This window comes from Delphinapterus leucas, chromosome 11 (genome assembly GCF_059928025.1).
Source record: "Delphinapterus leucas isolate spDelLeu-1000000601 "Yukka" chromosome 11, BTC_Dleu_Yukka2, whole genome shotgun sequence".
Classification (NCBI taxonomy): Eukaryota; Metazoa; Chordata; class Mammalia; order Artiodactyla; family Monodontidae; genus Delphinapterus; species Delphinapterus leucas.
The window spans coordinates 38,514,680-38,534,628 of record NC_143139.1 but is presented as its reverse complement, the minus strand read 5'-3'; the positions used below and the strand labels follow the sequence as shown (position 1 = coordinate 38,534,628).

At 46.2% G+C, this 19,949-nt stretch overlaps 2 protein-coding genes across 3 annotated transcripts; one reads left to right on the top strand and one right to left on the bottom strand.

The window, feature by feature from the left end:
- Positions 1-235: 235 nt before the first annotated feature.
- ZNF641 (zinc finger protein 641) lies at positions 236-11,199 on the top strand. 2 transcript variants are annotated; one of them, XM_089920632.1, is made up of 6 exons: positions 236-679; positions 3,347-3,555; positions 4,179-4,270; positions 5,500-5,587; positions 6,386-6,499; positions 7,371-11,199. In XM_089920632.1, the coding sequence occupies exons 1-6, from the start codon at positions 273-275 to the stop codon at positions 8,123-8,125; spliced, it is 1,665 nt and encodes a 554-aa protein (XP_089776758.1). In that variant the 5' UTR covers positions 236-272; the 3' UTR covers positions 8,126-11,199. The 2 variants fall into 2 exon arrangements, with proteins under 2 accessions (XP_089776758.1, XP_022427996.1); XM_022572288.2 differs by having other exon boundaries at positions 432-679; positions 5,458-5,587.
- A 6,670-nt stretch (positions 11,200-17,869) lies between these two features.
- H1-7 (H1.7 linker histone) lies at positions 17,870-19,541 on the bottom strand. The gene has a single exon (XM_030763107.2). It carries the CDS (start codon positions 19,438-19,440, stop codon positions 18,634-18,636), a length of 807 nt encoding a protein of 268 aa, XP_030618967.1. The 5' UTR covers positions 19,441-19,541; the 3' UTR covers positions 17,870-18,633.
- Positions 19,542-19,949: the final 408 nt, after the last annotated feature.

Sequence of the window (19,949 nt, the reverse complement as noted above, 5' to 3'; positions counted from 1 at the left end):
TAACAACACACCTCAATCCGGAGGCTGGTGGCTCCAGCAAATTGGACAATGCAGGCGCAAGGCCGACTTCAGACACACGTCTTGGTGAAGTCAACCTCGTTCAGAATTAGTGACTCCTCCTCAACGCTCTCTCCAGCCCCTTATCATCACCCTGGCTATCCTGAAACCTAGAAGGTGAGCTCCTTGAGGAATTCCAGACCGTTGTCTCGAGAAACCTCTCTCACATCGATCGTTGGCATGTGAGGATTGGTTGTTAAATGTCGAGGTAATTAATGAACCTGTGTGCAAAGGACCCCACGGGAGGCCGCGTGGCCGGGACGGAAGATGGTCAGTCAGGGAGAGGGCGGGGTCGAGCCGCCAAGGTCGGCCGGGATCCTGGCGCCTGGGCCCACGGCGTCCAGGGGCGGCGGGCGCCTGAGATGCGGGGCCGGGCCGCCTGGGGGCCCTGGAGGCGCAGCCCGTCCCCCGCCCCGGCCCCCACGCCCCTCGGCGCCGCCGCGGCCGCCGAGCCCCGGAAGCGGGCGGGGATTTCCTGTGCCCGCCCCGCTCGCGCCCGCCGGGCTGCCGTCTCCGCCTGTCGCTGGCTCCGCGGCCGCCGGCTCCGAGGAAGCGAGGGCAGAGGGGAGGGGCAGGCGGCGGCCGGGAGGGAGGCACCGGGCCGCAGGCCAAGACGACCGGGGTGAGTGGGGCCGGGCGGAGGGAGTCGCGGCTGGAGGGAGGGACGCCTGGCTTCCCGGGGCGGTGAGTGGGGCCGGTCACCCGTGGGGGCGGGGAGGAGGGTCGTCGCGGCTTCTGGGTCGCTGCCATTCTGGGGGGGGGGGTGGGTCGGCCACACTGACACTCTGTGCTCGCCCCTCCGTCTCCCCGTCCCCCCATCGTCGCTGTCAGGCCCCGCGGGTTCCCACCGCTGTCACCGCTCGCAGGTTACCCCGCGGCTCCTTTTTCTTCACTTGCTCATGCCCCAGTTCACGAGAAACCTGTTTTCTGACCTCACTTCCCCTGCTCCAGCTCTGCCTCTCTCGGGTTCTCTGAAATCTGACCCTCTCCAGGGGCACTGTGACAAGGAGGGCAGAAGCAACCTTACTCTGGAGTGGGCGCCCGTCCCGCCCACGCCCCGCCCGGGACAGGGGCCAGGCTTCTCTGACAGCGCGACTGTCCCTGTGTCCTTGGACTACTCATTTCGGTAGCATGGCCCTTTCTCTATCCAACAACACTTGCTGCAGAAACCAACTTCTGCAGGTGCCATGCCCCCCAGATATGTGAGGAAAAGGGGGAAGTGTCTTAGAACCCCGACTCCAGTAGGCCTGGGATCATCCTGGAGCCTGGAGAAACCAGGTTAGGGCTGACACCTTAACTGCCCAGATGCTGGCTCTGAGAGAGCAAATATTTTAGCAAATGCAGTTTGAGGACAAGTACCTGCCCCCTCCTTTGCTGATATTTCTGCTAGCACTTCCACAGGTTTTCTGTCAGTGGTCTGGAGAGGCTCACATCTGGCCTGCAAAAGAGGCTTCCTATCAAGGGACTCTGCTGCTGGAGAGATGGAGAAGTGGGTCTCAGGTGTCCAGATACTTACCTAGAGGTAAAGTCCTGAAGGAGGACTTTCAAACGGAGCTAGAGAATGAGGAAGACATCTGGTGAAGAGGGGGAATCCATGCTTTACATGTTAAAAGTTAAGTGAATACAGGGGCTGGAATTCAGAGGAAAAAGCTAAAATGGAACTTTCCCTTTATTGCTTTATTGGGAATTTTCCTTTCTCATGAGAAGTCTCTGAAAAGGAAACCTTGTAAGCTGGGAATCAGTCCAGGATGCTCCCATGAGGCCCTGAGACATCTCTGGACTTCTGAGATGAAAGGGAAATTTGTTCCCTTCCTGTGCATTGAGCTTAGAGTTCCCACCTACCTCTTTTGTCGAAGACAAATAGGCAAGAAAATAAACAACTTGACAGTTGTCATTACCAATCCTGGGCTCCTGGATTCTTGCAAATGTTTTTGGATGGATATGAGTTAGCCAGAACAGTTACCAAGGTTCTGACCTGTTTTTGGAAGACTTTCACTGGCTCTCACTGCTTGGACATTGAGTAAGAATCACAAAAATATGACGTTGCCAAGCAAAAAGGGACTCTTCACAGTCTCATAGACTATTTCCCTGCTGTAAGGCAGGGAGACCGCTATCACAACACAACCTGTCCTGCTCCTAAGATGTCCAGAGCAAAAAGCCTTCAACCAGGTCCTATGCACTGCAGGACTATTAGGAATTTTTTTTTAATCTAACCTAAATCTCTTCTCTTGCAATCAAGAGAAGAGATCTGCATAGAGATAGAAAACATCTCTTTTTATTCATTGGCAGCATCATTCATCAGCCTTCTTCCCTAGTCAAGAGAAGACTATGTCCACTGTTTTGAACTTTCCCCCAGTGTACATATTTCCCATCCCTTTCTTCACTTTTGTTTCTTCTGATGGAACACACTCTGGCTTGACCATACGCTTCTTTAAAATTGAGTACATTTTTATAATGAGATCTGACTGGTTCTATCCTGTGTCTCAGGTTCTTTCCTGTGTCGTAAATCACAGGGCTGTTAATTCACCCCAGGGTCATGTTAGCAGCACCTGCTTCCCCTTTTCTACCTAGTCCAAACCCTTTCTGTTCTTTTTTTCTTTTCCCAATCAGACATTAGCTCCTCACTGACCAACAGTTTCTCTTATCTTTTAGGGTTGCTTTAGAGTCTTATACTTGCTTTCCAAGTTATTGATCTTTCTACCATATTTACTACCAGTTCTCATTTTCTACAACAGAGTGACAAGTTATATGTCTGTTTGTTGAGGCTTGTCCTAAGTAAGGCACCATTTGGTACAGCCTCATAAAAAATACACCCTTTGACTAGGATTTCTACCTATAGTAATCATTTCATTCTAAACTAACTGATGAGAATGGGATTTGTGGCAGAAAATCTTATGTGTAGTTACATCTGTTTTTGTTGAGTGCAAGTCTGTTTGCATCCTGTCCTGCATATTTCCAGATTGCTTACATTCAGTGGTTGAAATTTCCAGTTAAGTATTTTCAGTTGTTGAAATTAATTTATAGCTTTTGAATTTCCAGGATTGTTCTTTTTTTTTAAAATGAAGTTCTTCCAGCCCCAAAATAACCATTTGTGACTTTGCTATGTAGCACCTGCTCTTTTCTGGCTCAGCTTCAATTGATTGGAACACATCAAGCTTTTAAAGTTCATCTTTCATCAAGCTCCTCCTATCCAGTGTCATCTTTTATCCCTGGGCTGTTCTCCATAACTCCCTTAGGAATATCACCCCTTTCCATTTTCATGGGCATAACTGATATGAATTTGTTCCAGGTCACAATTTGGGTTTGTAGCAAAGATGCTTTCAGAACAGACTGCAGCCCTGGGGACAGGATGGGAGTCAATGAGTGTTCAGCTGGATGGAGCAGGGCCCCAGGTGGAAAGGGGAAGCCAGGAAGAGGGGCCATGGAGGACAGCACCAGGGCCACTGGAGCACCTGTGCTGTGACCTTGAAGAGGAGCCACAGTCGCTTCAGGAGAAGGGTGAGAGCCCGGAGGGGGTGTGTGGGGGAAGCACAGTGCAGAGAATAGTCTTCTAATCTCTGTTGAAAAAGTAGAGTTAAAAATCCCCAAATCGCCATGGACTGACTGCACAGCATAGTCAGTACCAGGACTAGGTCACAGAAATATAAGGAACTTCTGGGCTCTGGTCACAGAAATACTAATATAATGAACACCTGGATTCTGCAAACCATGTAACTGGGCTTCTCCCGTTTCTTGCATAATCACTCCCTCCACATGCTACATGGTTAGTGGTAACAAATATGGGAGACAAAGGAAGTGACAGAAACACTGACTGCTGTTGGAAAACACACTCAGTAAAATGCACTTTACAAGATGAAAATTACATTCAAATAATATAAATTCTATCATTTCTAGTCGAGTAGAAATGGATGAGATAAATGCTCTACTAACAACCACTCAGTACCCTTTCAGGATATTTTGAGGGAGGGTCTTTTCTACTACATTTATGCGTTGGAGTCTTACCAATGGGTATAAATATAGAAAAAAAAAGTGACCCTTAAGCCCCTCTAAAATAGGGCCCAGGCTCTAATTGGGAAAGGATGGATGCTCCATCTCTAACGGTTCTTCTCTCCCCTCACCAGCTCAGTCGGCTCCCTGGGTTCCTGCCATTCCCCAGGAAGGGAGCACTGGAGATTGGGAGATGGCAGCTGCACTTCTTGCAGCTGGATCACAGGTGGGCTGTGTTCTTCCTTTGGCCTCTCTCAGGGTTTTCTCAACGCTGCCTTTCTACAGCCTTTGCATCATTCCACTGATTTGTCATTTCACATGACCACTAATGGTATGTCCATTTTATGTCTGAACAGATTCTGCCCCTTTCCAAGGGGCTCATAATACCCTTTTAAAAAATGAATGGAGGCATGATGAGAAGAAGGGAATTCCTAGAGGTTAGGTGTTTTTTTGTTTTTTTTTTTTAATGGATGGCTGTGCTATCCACAGGGGGAATTTAAGAATAATTCATTAACGTCCTTTAAGAAATAAATCTGGAAATATTAGGAAAATTCTAAGTTCCTGAAGGAAGCTTAGAAGAACATAAAGTAGACAGGATTGGGTGGATGATAGAGCATTTATGGAAAAGAATAGAAGATAGAAAGATGTAAAAAGGGGCAGAGCCAGAGAGAGAAAACAGGTTTAGATTCAGAAGGCAAGGGGAGAGCCATGGGAAGACAGTAATAATAGTAGTAGTAGTATCCATACTCCCAAAGTGCTTACCATGCTTGCTGTTCTCTGAGTGCTTTAGGTATATTAACTCATTTTACCCTGAGAGAAACTCAGTTATCCCCATTTTACAGATGAGAAAATTGGACAGGATAAGATTAAGGCACTTGTGTAAGGTCATACTGCTAATAAGTGGCAGAGCTAGGAGTCCTTTGGCTCCAGAATCTGGGCGAACTGCCACGCTGTGCTGCCTAAGGATATGGCACAGTAGGGGAAGGGGGCAAGGAAGGGCACTTTATCTGTATTCTTCTGTGCTGATAGGAAAGGAAAGGTCAAGTGGAGAAAGGAGGAGCTAGGACACAATTTCTACAAGGAAAAGAATAAGGCCGGTGAGAAGAGACTGGGCAGACACCTGTAACTAAACAGAGGGACCAAAGGGTTTGTGGTGCCTCCAACTTCTCATGGTCCCAATTTGGGGAAATCCTCTACAGCCGTTTTCCTCACTCATTCACGGACCATTACCTTTACCCCTTTCCTCATTTCCTCTTCACCAAAACCATGTGCCCTGCCCAGGGACCTCTGGGCAGTTCTTTTTCTAGACACTCTCTAGCCCTCTCCCCTCTACTACTACCTCAGCCTTTTATACTGAGAACCCATTTCCCTTAAGGAACAGCTGCTGACAGATGATGCTACATTTTGTTTCAGGGCCTGGTAACCATCAAGGATGTGTCACTGTGTTTCTCTCAGGAGGAGTGGCGGAGCCTGGACCCTTCTCAGACAGACTTTTATGGAGAATACGTCATGCAGGAAAACTGTGGGATAGTAGTCTCTCTAAGTAAGCATGACCTTCCCCAGCCACTAAATGACTGTACTCTGGGAGAATGGAGTCGTCTGCTCCAGGGCTGTTGGAGAGCGTCTATTTGGGGTTCTTTTCTAGGCAGAGAATCTGTCTAAGCTTCCACTAGAGAAAGAATGCTAGAGTTAATTCAAACGGAATGGAAGTAAAGTGTCATATTTTTAAAAACAACAAAATGATGTGAATTATTAGAGAAGAGAACTTTAGGCTCTTCTTGGTTGGGAATTGGGAGGTTCTTTCAAAGCAGAGAGAAGGACATCTAAGAGATGGAACTGAGTCCTTGGAAACTCAGAAACCACCTAGGGAAAGATGGGAGTGTAGGTGGTGAGACAGCTGCAGTAGGGCTAATTAAGTGAGGTTATGACCAGAAAAGACAGTTGGACTGGAAGTATTTGAAATTTGAGTGGAAGAGAGCACTCATTGGGAAGAAAGTATGATTTTCTGAAAGAAAGAAGAGGGACTGAACAGAAACGGGAGGGGGGAAGAGGGAAAGGCTTGTATCTGGCCTTCTATCTTTTCATTTTTTAATATTTCTCTACTGATGTGGTTGCGCTGTGTCTTAGCTGCGGCACACGGGATCTAGTTCCCTGACCAGGGATCGAACCCGGGCCCCCTGCCTTGGGAGCATGGAATCTTAACCGCTGTACCATCAGGGAAGTCCCCTGGCCTTTCTTTTATCTATAGAGTTCCAGGGAATAATCTAGGAAACAGCTTTTTTCAGAAATGAGAATTACGGTTGAACTAATTGACATCTCTGTTTTCCTTTCCCATGGGCAGGATTTCCAATCCCCAAACTGGATATGCTTTCTCAACTAGAAGGAGGGGAAGAGCAATGGGTTCCTGACCCCCAGGACTTAGAAGAGAGGGACATTCTGAAGGTCACATATACAGGTAATGACGTAGAATACACTCAGCTACGGCCTTCACCCCTTTTGGAGTTTCATCATTACATGTCCCTCTAATCTCTCCTCTGCCTCAGAGAGTTACAGTACTGAAAGGTTTAGAGATCTTTTTCTTCAAAAGCAAGACGGTGTAACACAGTGGTTTAGAGGGCAGGCTCTGGAGCTAAACTTTGTGGATCTGGATCCAGGACCATACCTGTGGAACCTTGGAAAAGTAATTAACTTATCTTTGGGTTCCTCATCTATAAATTATCGTGAGATTTAAATATGTAACCATAGTAGAACAGTACCAGCCACATAATAAGCACTCAATAAATGTTAATTGTTGTTGTTCAACCTGCCACCCATTGTGGAAATGCCTTCCACAATGTCTCTAGTGCTGACAGGTGGTCACCCGGCCAGTGATGATTGTAGCACGTTTCTTAACTCTCTCCATCTATGCTTAGGCAGGAAGATGGTGATTAATAGTTTTTTTTTAAGTGCTAAATAAATAACAGTAATAAATAAGTAACAACAATGGCATAGACCATTTACTAGTGCTTACTATATGCAGGTACTATCCTATCTGTCTTATAACATCTATCTTATAACGATTCCCATTTTACAGAAGAAGAAATGAAAGCCTACAGAAGTTAAGTGGGAAAGCTGAGATTCAAAATTGGGTATCTGTCTCCTAAGCCTAGGCTTTTAACCTCTGTACCTCTTGCACTGTCTTATACAACATTAAAATCTGTTCTCTCAGCCTTTATGGGGTGAGGTTTAGGCCCTAATAGGCATCATACAACCTCACCTCTGACTCAGGTCCTGGGGTACTCCCTTGTGACTCCCCTCTTGGGGTCGGTATTTTCCCTTCTCCACAGGAGATGGAAGTGAGCACGAAGGGGATACCCCTGAACTAGAAGCAGAACCTCCCAGAATGTTATCTAGTGTGTCTGAAGATACCGTTCTCTGGAACCCAGAGCAGGATGAGAGCTGGGATTCCATGCCCAGGAGCTCCAGAGGCATGCTCCTTGGCCCACCGTTTCTTCAGGAAGATAGCTTCTCAAACCTTCTGTGTAGCACAGAAATGGATTCCCTGTTAAGACCGCACACATGCCCCCAGTGTGGGAAACAGTTTGTGTGGGGCTCCCACCTTGCCAGGCACCAGCAAACACACACTGGGGAGAGGCCCTACAGCTGCCTCAAGTGTGAGAAGAGCTTTGGGAGAAGACATCACCTGATCCGACACCAGAAAACCCACCTACATGACAAGCCCAGCAAGTGCTCTGAGTGTGGCAAGAATTTCCGATGCAACTCCCATCTGGCCAGCCACCAGAGAGTACATGCAGAAGGCAAGTCCTGCAAGGGCCAAGAGGTTGGAGAGAGCCCTGGGGCTCGGAAGCGGCAGCGCGCTCCACCAGTGCCGAAGTGCCACGTGTGCACTGAGTGTGGGAAGAGCTTTGGCCGACGGCACCACCTGGTGAGACACTGGCTGACGCACACCGGGGAGAAGCCCTTCCAGTGCCCGCGCTGTGAGAAGAGCTTCGGCCGTAAACATCACCTGGACAGGCACCTGCTGACCCACCAGGGACAGAGTCCCCGGAGCAGCTGGGACAGAGGGACATCTGTCTTTTAAAATCTGTTTCTGTTGCAGCTGTGGTCACATCTTTCAACCGGTGCTACCAGGAGTCTCTGCCAGAGCTGACCCTCTCCTGCACCCCCGTGGCCAGAGTCATGAGTCCCAGTCCATCCCTAGAAAGATGAGGTTCCAGCACTGGCCAGAGTATTTCTCACCAGTTCTATGAGATGCCACATAAAGTAGAGTTCTTTGGGCAAAACTTTTGGGAAACAGTGCCTACTGCATGGGCTGATATTCAGCCTGAGCCCATTCTCCAGGGTACAGTGGTACCAGCAGTTTTTGGCTAAGGCCCAAACTGCTTGGATTGGTTGGTTGGAGCTTATGCCATACCAGTCGTTAAATATTTTGAGTATCACCCTTCCGTAACATAACTATTCTCTCTCTCTCTCTTTCTCTTTCCCTCTCTCTCGCTCTCTCTCTCTCTATATATATATATATGAAGAGAAAGACCATATTGGCATATTAAAGGCTCTGAAAATTTATGCAGTAGAGCAAATGGTTAAGCCTCTTTTAATGCAGTGTTTCCTAAATTTATTTGACTTCAGTATCCTTATCTCACATCCCACAGAACTGGTGACTCCATGAAACATACTGGTGAACACTGGGTTAGAGAGTAACGAGGAAACAGGAAAGAGATAGTGATCAGGCACCCAGAGCCCCCTTTTTTATCCAGATGAAAGCTGAGGGGCCGACCTCATTCTTGTGTGGGCCCATCATCCTTACACAGATCATCTGAACATACATCCACACCTCTCACCCAACCTGCTGAAAAACAGAAACAATAACCTTCTCACCCCTATTCCTGCTCCCTTCACCCTGCGTATACATATATCCAGCTGAGAGACCACACTACAGTGCTAAGAGATGGACCTTATACCCCCAAGTAACCCAGGCCCACACAGAAGAAAAATACTTTATCCCCTTGAACAGACCCCTTTCCTCTTGACAGTGTCTTTATGTGTCTGTGTATCTGTGTGCAGGGTCTTTGAAGAGAGCATGCAAAGTGCAAACTGTATAAGCTAGATTTTCTAGGGGCTGTGTTCTGGGGATGAGGGTAGTGGGGATTGTAAGGATTTTTTTGTTTTGTTTCAAGATAGTAAGTAAGCTGAGTGATCAAGGGAGCCCTAGTGGAAAGGGTTAAGTTGTGGGAGTTGAGATATAAAGCCTTCCCCAGTATCACTGAGATCAAGACAACTGGATATTTAAGTCTAGGTCTGAATCTCTGGGCCACAGATTCTTTTTGCCAAAGTGGAGAGAGAAAGAGACATCCTCAGTGAGGTGAGCTGTTTCTTAATTGATTTTAAGCAAGGTACATATAGAAGCTTTGTGCTTAGTGGATTTTTTGGTCTTGTTTTAAGTGCTGGGAAATTAAGGCAGGAGTCACAGTGCCTGCAGGTTGTTATCATCACTCTTGTTTGACCTTGACTGCCTCATCAAGGGGGCAGAGTTATTCTTGTGGATCTCATTCCCCTAAACAGAACTTTAGGGGAAATGGCTGTGGCTTAGCTATTCAGCTGATGGAGGGTAATGAGCTTTCTGGTTGATTTTCCTCCCAATTCTGGAAAGGTGTCTGCACTAAGACTCTTGACTCCAGAACTTGCATAAGTATTCTAGCATCCATTAGTTGATGAGTTGGTCATTGTTTCTCTTTGTTGATGATGTGTTAATACCAACCTTATCATTTAAAAATTACCTTGTATGTAAGAGCAGTTTGGGGTTAGGGAGGGAGAAAAGCAAAGAGGATGGAAGTGGGATATTTTCTCTTTAATGCTTAGATTCCGGTTTTTCCTTAACACACGTTTCTCAACCACAGCTGGTGGAATTAACCAGAGAGGCAAGAGGAAGTTAGCTGCAACAGTCTAGTTTAATGACTGTTCCACTTGCTTAGGAAAAACTGGGTGAATCATAGCTCCTTAGAGTCCTGGGCCCAAATGGAGCCAAAAATAGGGTCATTTTGCTCACTGGGCTTCTTAGAGTGGATATGACTTGAGCAACCCAGCCCCTACCTCCCTTCTACTCAGAGCAGCCTTCCCTCTTTGCCCAGAATGTACTTCTCTTGCTTATGTTCCTATGAATAGAGCAAAATGGCCAGCCCTTTGTAAGGCATCCTTGTCCCAGGTCCTCAGAGACAGGAGCATTTTAGGATCAGTATTAGGAGATGCCCCAGGGCACAGGAAAATATTGGGTTCCACTGGCAAAACTGGACTACGCCATTTCTTTTACCCTCCCACTATGCCTCATTCATTAATACAAGTCAGCTGTATGTGAGCAATGGTTCAGAACCTGTTTTGGATCACAGGCCCTTTTGAGAATCTGATAAAAACCAGAAACTCACTTTTGAGGAAAAAAAGATATTAGTAATTCACTTAGTTTTGCATACACACTTAACAGGTTCAGAGCCCATCCATGGATTCACTAAACAGGGGTCAAAGAAAGGGAGTCACCCTGTCCCAATATGGTCATTATATATTTGTGTCAAGAATTACAAGGCGAGGATCACTAAACATTTTAAGGACTAAGATACCAGAGGCAATAGGATATAAGGAGTGTCTAGTCTTTAATGACTTGAAGGGTATTTCTTACACTCTATGTTTTTTAAAAAATTCATATGACATGCTGACAAATCCAGCTCCTCACGAACCTTGTTTTAAAGACTTGTATGAGGTGACTGTCCGTACCATCGGATCATGCCTCTTAACAACCAGGTGTTAACCTCCAGCCTTTGATCTGTTTTAGTAATTGTAAGGTGAGAAAGTGAAGCCCCCAAAGTGTAGGTGCACTCATAGCACCCAACTGAAAGGCAACATGGCGTCTAAGGGCATTCTGCAGAAGGGGCATCCCTTTAGGTCATTTCTGCTGTACTGCTGTCTTCTCTACCTCTGCCCAACACCACTTCCCTTGGACGAAAAATAAAATAAGCAACAGCCATCAGCTGGGCAAAGAGATTTGAGTGATTTTTCCCACAGGGAACACTCCCATCTTCCTCCCAATTGCCTCTGCCACATGTCTACCCTATCCTATCCCCTTTAAATAAAAAATATCTCCGTGTTTTCTCTGAGCAAAATGGAAAATAGGGAAGTCCATCTTTAGGGACCTGTCACCTTTTTCCCTCTGTGTGGTGCCTCTACCCTCTTCAGAGCCCAAGTATCCTTGCCTTTCCACCCCATCAGAGTATCTGCAAAGAATCCCTTACAATGGAGATTGTAACCAAAGGGTTAGCTTTCTCAGAGCTATCTACATTTTAAGCTGTAGTTTTGATAGTGGAAGTGGAAAAGGGAAAAGATTTTCCCTTGTTAAAGTGATGTTACGCCTTCAGGGAGCAAAGGGGTGATAACTGGGGACAAAATCCTCCCTTTTCCAGCACTCCTACAGTCAAACCATTGTTTCCTATTTCCATCAAGGGCAAGGTGAGCCCTGACTCAGAACCAGAGGTTCCAGAAGACAAGTTCTTTCCATCTCTATTCAGTTGAGTACACTGGATGGGGGTGAGTGGGGTTGGGCAACAATGGAAAAGTGAAATCTATTCCCTTAGGCCCCTTAGAGATCCTGAGATGGCAAAGTTTACTTCTATTCCTCAGAGTGCTGTACTAGGCCATGGATCTCAAAATGCAATCTTTGGACCAGAAGCATCAATATCACCTGAAACTTGTCTTAGAAATGCAAATTCTCACCTTGGACAAACTGAATCAGAAACTTTGGGGATGGAACCCAGGAATCGGTCTTTTAACATGCCTTTTAACCAGGGTATTTGATGTAGGCTTAAGTTTAAGAACCACTGGCTAGGAGATTCAAATTCCATTTTAATCAGTGGTTCCTCACCGTCTTCAAATAGGGAGAGATGGAATCTTCACACCCCTGTTCTCAGATTTATTTTCTGCAAAATCCTAGGCTAGTTGCTCCTCAGTTCAGTTCCTCTCGAGTCCCAAGTTATTCCCCCACCCTTAAGTCAGTGAAAGAACTGCATTAGTCACCAATTTCAGAAACTGTGGTGGGGTAACTACCAAGCTGTTGTAATTGGTTGGGGCTGGAGCTTCTTAAATGGGTATTGAGAATTCATGGGTCTAGAAATCTGAAAAGACAAAAAGGAGCAGACACCTCAAAGAAGGTAAATCCAATGTAAAACCGAAAAATCCAAAGAAATGGTCCTCCTTTGTTAGTTATCTGGTCCTTTTGCAGGCCTAATAAGTTGCCCTGGAGGTAGGCAGGGTGGGCATTCAGCACAAAGGTAGAGAGTAAGGCCATCTGTCCCAAGCCCCTAAGGACCCATGTATTCCTACCCCACAATTGCACTGGAGACCAGTAAGGGGCCATGCAGAGGATTCCTAACCATGATTTGGCCAACCCAAATCATGGGCAAGGGCAGCAGGAGTATTAGAGAGCCCCCAGGACATAAGAGGAAACCAGGCTCATTTAGTAAGATATGACACAAGCAAGATTTGAACCTAGACTCTGTTTACTAGGTAGAGGTTGTAACCAATTAAGCCATGGTACCTATGTCAAAACTGCTTCCTCCTGCTTTGAAGATTCTGTCCAGTTCAGGCTACAGGAAGGGATCTGTCTTGCAGGCCCTGGCCCTGATACCTCCTCCATCCCCTCTCCTAGACATACCCATGAAGACAGTTGCAAACCTGCCACCTCTGTGGGGCTCTGCAACGTCAGAAGGTTAGAGTGAACCCAGGTTTCTTTGGGGGAGGCAATCAACCCCTGTCTCCTAAGGCAGAGAAGGTTGGCTACAGCTTTCTTCAATTCCAGGCCTCAGGCTCTCCCTCTCTCCTTTCCTGCCACAGCCTCCATCCAGTAAGCAGAGCTCTTCCTCCACTCTTCACTCCCACTTCTGTTTTTCAGTTGGTTTGGTTTGGTTTGGTTTGGCTTTCTGTTTTGTTTTGCCTGGGGAATGCCACACCTTTCCAAGGGTATTTGTTCTTCCCGATTCCTATCCTTCTTCCATTATACTTTCTCACTTCAAGTTTCTAGCCAGTTCCATTCCATCGTGAGCCCACTTGCTACCTGTCCCTCTGCCTATTATCCCGTTTCTTTTCTGTCATCTTCAAGCCTAAGTAGAGTCCATTGCTCATATTTCCCACTTTCTTCCCTCAGATTCTTGGCTTGGCTATAGCATCTCAGCTGCCATCTCCCCACTCTACCTCTCTCTCTCATACACATCTCCACACATCTGGACTTGGCCAAGGTTGCCTGTACTGCCAAATCCAGGCTCTTTACTCCCTCCCTACAGGCTCTTCTTCCCTTGATGAAGTTTCCGTTTTTTGCGTGCTTACTACGTCCCAGGCACTGGCTGTCCCAGGCCTGGGAGACTGAGTATGGTGATGGTCCCTGTACTTAGCATGTTCCTCAGCCAACCCCTCCACTGCCACCACTTTCCTGCCACACCTCAGGACACTGTGCGCCAAGGGACCCTCTTCCAGGCAACTCTGGGGGTGTATGCCACTGGCCATCCAGCCCAACAGCCTAGTGCCTGCCAGATTTCTAGCTATTGTCCGACTTGGTTCCCTCTGATGGACAGTGAACTTCCCATGGATTACCCAACCAGGGACCTTCATCTGTATCTTTAGAGATCTATAATACAGTACGATCCCTGTCAGTTGAATAAAGGATGTATTGGCTGTGTCGCTGACTTCCTTTCTCCATCCTCTCCTCTCGCTTCCATTCTCAGCTCTTCTCTCCTGATAAAAAGGCTGCAGCAGAGTGGGAAACACCAGATGGCTCCAGGGGGAGTCACGCAGCCATGCAGGAGCCCCCTCGCTGCCCCTCCCAAAACACACACCTCAAGATACCACAAGTTAGGTCTCCCCACCTCCCTCCTAGTGTCTTGGCTCCCAGATGTCATTCCCATCAGCTAGGGAGGCAACCCATTCTGGAGACTCAGGGAGCAGAGTGCTGAGCAGGCCAGGCCAAGGGTGAGGTGAGTGAGGGCCTAGCACATGAATTTAAGGAGGCCTTCCATCTCAGGGTCGTTTAAGGGCTGATCCACTCTTGAGAGACCCTTAGAGTGCTGAGCCTGAGTCTGGAGCCTGAGGTGGTGGTGGTGACTGAACTGACCCCCTAGACAAATTTGCAATTATTGGAAGTTTGGGGGGATCCAGAGGAAACCTGCACAGATGGGGTTAGACAGGAACTGGGTCCACCAGATGCATTCACCTTTGAGGGTGAAGAGGATGGGCATCTGGTAGAGGGTATCAAGAGGACAGGGTAAGAAACAGTGTGGGGAAAAAACATGGAAACCTGTCCTGGGTAAAACCACCAGCCTGTGACCCACTGACATGGCCTCTCACCTATGGATCTTCACTGGGGTGGGGAGAGGGAATCACTTTGCAGGCATTGGGTGCAGCCCAAAGGCTTTGCTCTTCTTCATGGGAGTTGCCTTCAAGAGCTTCAGTCCTACTGCTTAGGGGGTGATCTGCCTCTGCAGCTTTCTTAACACCAGCCAGGCTGTTTTGCTACCTGCCTCGTACTGCATATGTTTCATTATTTTCTTGCGTTCACTCTTACTTCCCCCCCAGGCACTTGGAGTAAAACGTTTGACATGTCTGATCTTTCCCCTAACCAAAAAGGGGAAGAGGGAAGGAACTGACAGAGGGAGCAGAAACACAACTGTGATTGTTCACTGATGGGCCTGTTCTCTCAGCCAGTTCCAGTGGTCGACTGAAATCCTGACTTCCTTCTACTTACTCTCCTATCAGTGTCTTTCCTAGCATTGACAGGACTCATGCTGACACTCCGTCAGTCTTCAGTTCCTCTCTTCCAAATCCTTTGGCTTTTTTAAAGTCCTTTCCAGCATGGTGTCCATCAATTAATTCCCCAAGCAACCTGTCTTCCTGTCCTTGCTAGGCACTTAGGTTTTGGCTGGATCTGCAGCCCAACCAGACAGCCTTGCCATGTTAGAAGTCCTCAGAGGAGAAAGAAGAATAGGACAAATCTATTGCTTTGAGACCACTGACAAATGGAAATATTTTCATGTTCTGAAAACACACTCCCCCCAATGTGTTGGAGAACACCTTTCCCTACAAGAAACCGCTAAATTATTAAAACACTCAAGTGTATAAATGAATTCTAAACTTCTGACCTTTCCCTACATAAAAAAAGATGTAGAGCTAATGAGTAGATGGTGAGGCCCCACTCAACATCTATAACTGTAGTGAAGAGAGCACTGGATTTGCAGTTAAAAGTCAATTTCTAAATTGTACATTTTCTAAACATTAGCTTTTCAATTTAAAATCTAAGAGATTGTAGTGAAGTAAAATGAAATAGTGCATGCGAAAGTATAAACCGCCTTATAAACGAAAAAGCTATAACTGACAATTATGTGGAAATTTCTACCTTTTTTGAACAAGTTACAATTTATACGAATCTGAAAATGTGTTAAATGAAACACATTTCTATGTGTTTCCTACAATTCCCATCACCTTCCCTCACAATAGAGAACCACTTAGATTTTTTTGTGTGTAATCTTCCAGAGTTTCTTTATACAATTGCAAAGAGATATGTTTTCCTTCATTTTACACAAAAGGTAGTTGGTATACTCAATGTCTTGAATTTTTTCCACTTAATCTATCTTGGGGAGCTTGTCATAACAATACATAGAGAATCTCCCCCTTTTTGTAGCTGTATGCTGTTTCACTGTATTGAATGTTCACAGTTTAACCAGTCCCCTAGTGATATTTCCATTAATATCATTTAGTGCAATGCTGCACTAAATACCTTGGACATAAGTCTTTTCACAAATGCATTAATATCTAAAAGGTAAATTCCTAAAAGTGGTTCCACTGGGTCAAAGGACATCTGAATTTGTAATTGTGAAAGCCAAATTTCTTCCACTGGGGTCATGGAGATTTACACTCCCACTAGCATTGTATGTGAGTGCCTGTTTCCCCACAGCCTCACCAATGGAGTAGGTTCTTAAACATTTTAGATTAAAAATGCTGTCTTATTGTTTTAATGTGCATTTCCCTTATGAGTAAAGTTACACTTTTTTCATATATATATATATATATATTTTTTTTTTTTTTTTTTTTTTATTTTTTTGCAGTACGCGGGCCTCTCACTGTTGTGGCCTCTCCCGTTGTGGAGCACAGGCTCCGGACGCGCAGGCTCAGCGGCCAGGGCTCACGGGCCCAGCTGCTCCGCGGCACGTGGGATCCTTCCGGACCGGGGCACGAACCCGCGTCCCCTGCATCGGCAGGCAGACTCTCAACCACTGCGCCACCAGGGAAGCCCACTTTTTTCATATTTTTAAAGGCCATTTGTATTTGTTTTTTCAACAACTATTGAATATTTGATGCTAGAGGACATTACAACTCTAAAGTCCAACAATTTTCTGATCATCGTTACACTAGGCAGTTGAGATAAAAGAAGAGCAAAGAATTGATGTCAGGGATGTTCTGTTTGCTCTGACCAAAGTTAAATACCTGAATATGCCACTAGAATGTGAGCACTGAAAAGTGGGGATTATGTTTTATCCATCTTTAGTCCCAGCAAAGGGTTGAGAATCTTGCAGACACTTAGTCATTTGTGAACAACAGGGATGAGATGAGCTATTCTTAGGAATTTCTTCCACAGAAGTATGGTCTAGATAATCTGGATAGCCTACCTATGAGTTAAGGTCATTTCTCATATTTCATCAGAACCACCCTAAGGCTTATCAATGAAAAATAATCTGAAATGACTATTGTTAGCTATGTAAGTTATATAAGTCTGGCACTTAATAAATCTGATAAGTTTACTGAGTGAATGAAGTTTGCTTAAATGAAGAAATCATCATAATACAAACAGAAGCATGAAGATTCTTAGGAAATCTAGAAAACAAATTGTTGTCAGTGTCCTTCCCATCCTAACTTAGGGGAAAAGGATTTCTAATTCCAGACCATCTTGTTCTTTAGGTAAAAACATCCTGGGACTATGAAGGAACAATACATCTGGCTATCATAAGAGCATCTGATTAATTTTGTTCTGTGTTCAATAGACAATGTTTCTCATTGCCTCTTTTCAGGTGTCTGTTTTCTGACCGTTTGCTTCATTCTGCCGCTCACAGACAATTCAAGTGCACAATAAACCTAACTACAGCAGGGGCAGATTTCAAAATTCAAATCATCTATTGATGAGATACACTGCAAGCATTTTGCTGTTACACTGTATAGGCTTAAAGCAGTGATTCCCATTTAAGGGTGTGAGAGTGAATATCAGCATCACTTAAGTCTGTTTGTTTTAAATACAAATCCTGTTCCCCCTTGTAGAAGATATCAGACTTTCCTGGGGAAAGATTGGTCAGGTATACTCTAAAAAACACTGATGTTTACTTCCCTAGGCATCATTTCTGTGTCCTGTCATGGCCTAGGCCCTGAGAACCACTCTCACACTGTGCTTAACCCCTGCTTTCAGAACCCAAAGAAATCATACATCTGCTCCAATTTGGTATATGAAGCTTAGTACATGTTGTTGTTTTAAGAAGAGCAAAGACCTAGCTATTCATTATTTAGCCTTCTCCATCTTATATTTCTGATATGCATTCTGTATATCTTAATAGTTTCCTCTCTAGGAGCTATTACTTTCCCAGTTGATAATTCCCTTAATGAATTTTGTCAATCAAAGCATATACCATGATGTCTAAGTCCCTCTTATCATTTTACTGACACTTAATATCACCTAAAATAATCCTAGTCCAATTCCAACATTTTTTTTTACAGAGAAGGAAACCAAGACCATGAATGATTAAGTGAATAACTCAGCTAAGGTCAGAGTGGCAGAACTCTGACTAGAATCCTGGTCTCATTAAGTACTGATCCAGTGTAGTTTTCTGCTGTAGCACATTATCACTCCATCACAAATTAGTTATACTCATACTTAACTCTCTGTGATAAGCACCTACCATGTGTCAAGCCTTGTGCTAGCTTTCACACACACTGTTACTTAACTAAGGATTAACATATGAGACATATTTTCTAAGTTAAAACAATTATCAAATCAGGGCAAAAACTACAAACCCATTACAATCAATTTTGGGAGAAGGGATTTTTTCCTAAAAGGAATTTCAGGTAAGAACACTTTGGATCAGTGGGACCACTTAGCCTAAAGGCTGTCTATTCTTCTCTTGCCCCAGTGATGCCCACACTTCTCTCCTTACATGCCCGTCCCCCCAGAACTCAATATGTATTTACTAGGGTATCTAACATTAATTCAACACTTCGTCTAATCCCATGAAGTTGCTGGCTTTCTTCTACCTGTTTTCTTTCCTTCTGAAAGGCACTTTCTTGGCTCCTGCAACAGGAACCGAATCTCAACTCCTTTTTCTCTCTTCACCCGTCATGCTTCTGCTACAGGTCTCACCTCAATACCCACCCTTTCCCTTCCAGGTGCGGCAGAGAGGAAACAGACACAATGTGGTGTAAAGGTCTTGTAAATAGTTTTGCCCATTTCAGTGAGTGCGGAGCTGCTCTCATTGGAGCCTGTGGGGAAAGGCATCTGTGCCCGGAGGAAGGGAAGTTGCTCCCGCACTATGGATTCCTGGCTGCATTCTGAGGACCTTCAGATTTAATGGAAGTCTTTGTGCGAGCAGCCCTTGGGTCATGAGTCCTCCCCTGCCTATTCGAAGCCCTGTCGGTTTTAACGGAGGTTGGCTTCTGGATGGTACATTTCACCGGCTTCTCCGGGGCCCGTTTCTTCGCTTCCCTGGGCTTCGAGCGTGGCCTCTTCTTGTCTGGGGTCCTGGGCCTGATGTCTTCCTTCTCGGTCCGTCCTCTCCCCTTGTCCACTGCCTTGGCCCTCCTTTCCTCCTTGGCTCTGGAACTCACCGGTTCCCTGGCCCTTGGCCTTATCCTCATGTCTGCCCTCAAGCTCTGTCTCCACACTTCCTGGGCCTTCTTGGCTGCCCTGCGTCTCCCGCAGCGCCTGCGTGGGCTCTGCGTCCAGAGAGGGGTTCTCCTGGGCGAGCGGACACCCTCCTCCAAACTCTGGCATCCCGGCTTTCTCTTCGACTTCATAATCTTCCAGACCCTGAAGCAGCCGGCGGCGTCGCTGCCGCTGACCCGGAGGAGGGTGCCTTTCACACGAGACCTGGACCCTTCGTGCAAGTGGTGGCCGTAGTTCCTGCTCACTCTGTAGCCGGCATTTCTGAGCTCCTTTTTGAGAGCTGCCAGAGTCAGCCCTTTGTGTGCAGCGATGGCTTGGAGCAACAGCTGGGACACTTTGAGCACAGAGAGCGGGCCCTGCCTCGGCGGTCCCCCGAGGACGTTTTCCGTGGTCTGCTGGGTTTTAACATCAGCACCTTGGGATTCGCCCATGGTCTCGGCCCCCTCAGCCATGGCCCCGCTCCCACTTCTGCGGGGCCGCTGGCTTTGGACCTCACTCACCAAGGTGTGAGCTAAGGCTGAGGCTGGCTGGGCCACGTCACAAAGGCAGGTAAGTCACGTCCTAGTAAGAGGGCGGCAGATTCCACCCAGGTAGCGGGTCTTTCTCACTTTGAATAGCCAATCAGACGCCACTTCCTTCTAGGTCTAAACCAATCCGGATTTTCAGAGCCTATGCAGACCTAAAGAATCACCATAATGTCCAGGGTTTTGTTTCCTGCTCTTATGTTCATACTTCTCATTGATCTTGATCTCAGCCGCTTTCTGAAGGTCACTATTTTTCCTGTGGTCCTGCACGCCATCTACCCACATTCTCCAAAGTGAGAGAAGTTGCTCCCAACCATCCACAAGTAATACAATGCCTTTAGAAAGTAGGTGTAGTAGTTTATAAAACACAACCCGGCCGAGAAATTCCCACTTTTAGGTCCCACCAGATAGATATATGCAGTCATATCTCTCTGACT

Bases quoted from the DNA above. Each gene is read 5' to 3' on its own strand.
- ZNF641 (XM_089920632.1), top strand. From the start codon at position 273: ATGAACCTGTGTGCAAAGGACCCCACGGGAGGCCGCGTGGCCGGGACG. The intron at 680-3,346 runs GTGAGTGGGGCC...AATTTGTTCCAG, and splicing joins CGCAGGCCAAGACGACCGGG to GTCACAATTTGGGTTTGTAG. The intron at 3,556-4,178 runs GTGAGAGCCCGG...TCCCCTCACCAG, and splicing joins ACAGTCGCTTCAGGAGAAGG to CTCAGTCGGCTCCCTGGGTT.
- H1-7 (XM_030763107.2), bottom strand. From the start codon at position 19,440: ATGGCTGAGGGGGCCGAGACCATGGGCGAATCCCAAGGTGCTGATGTT.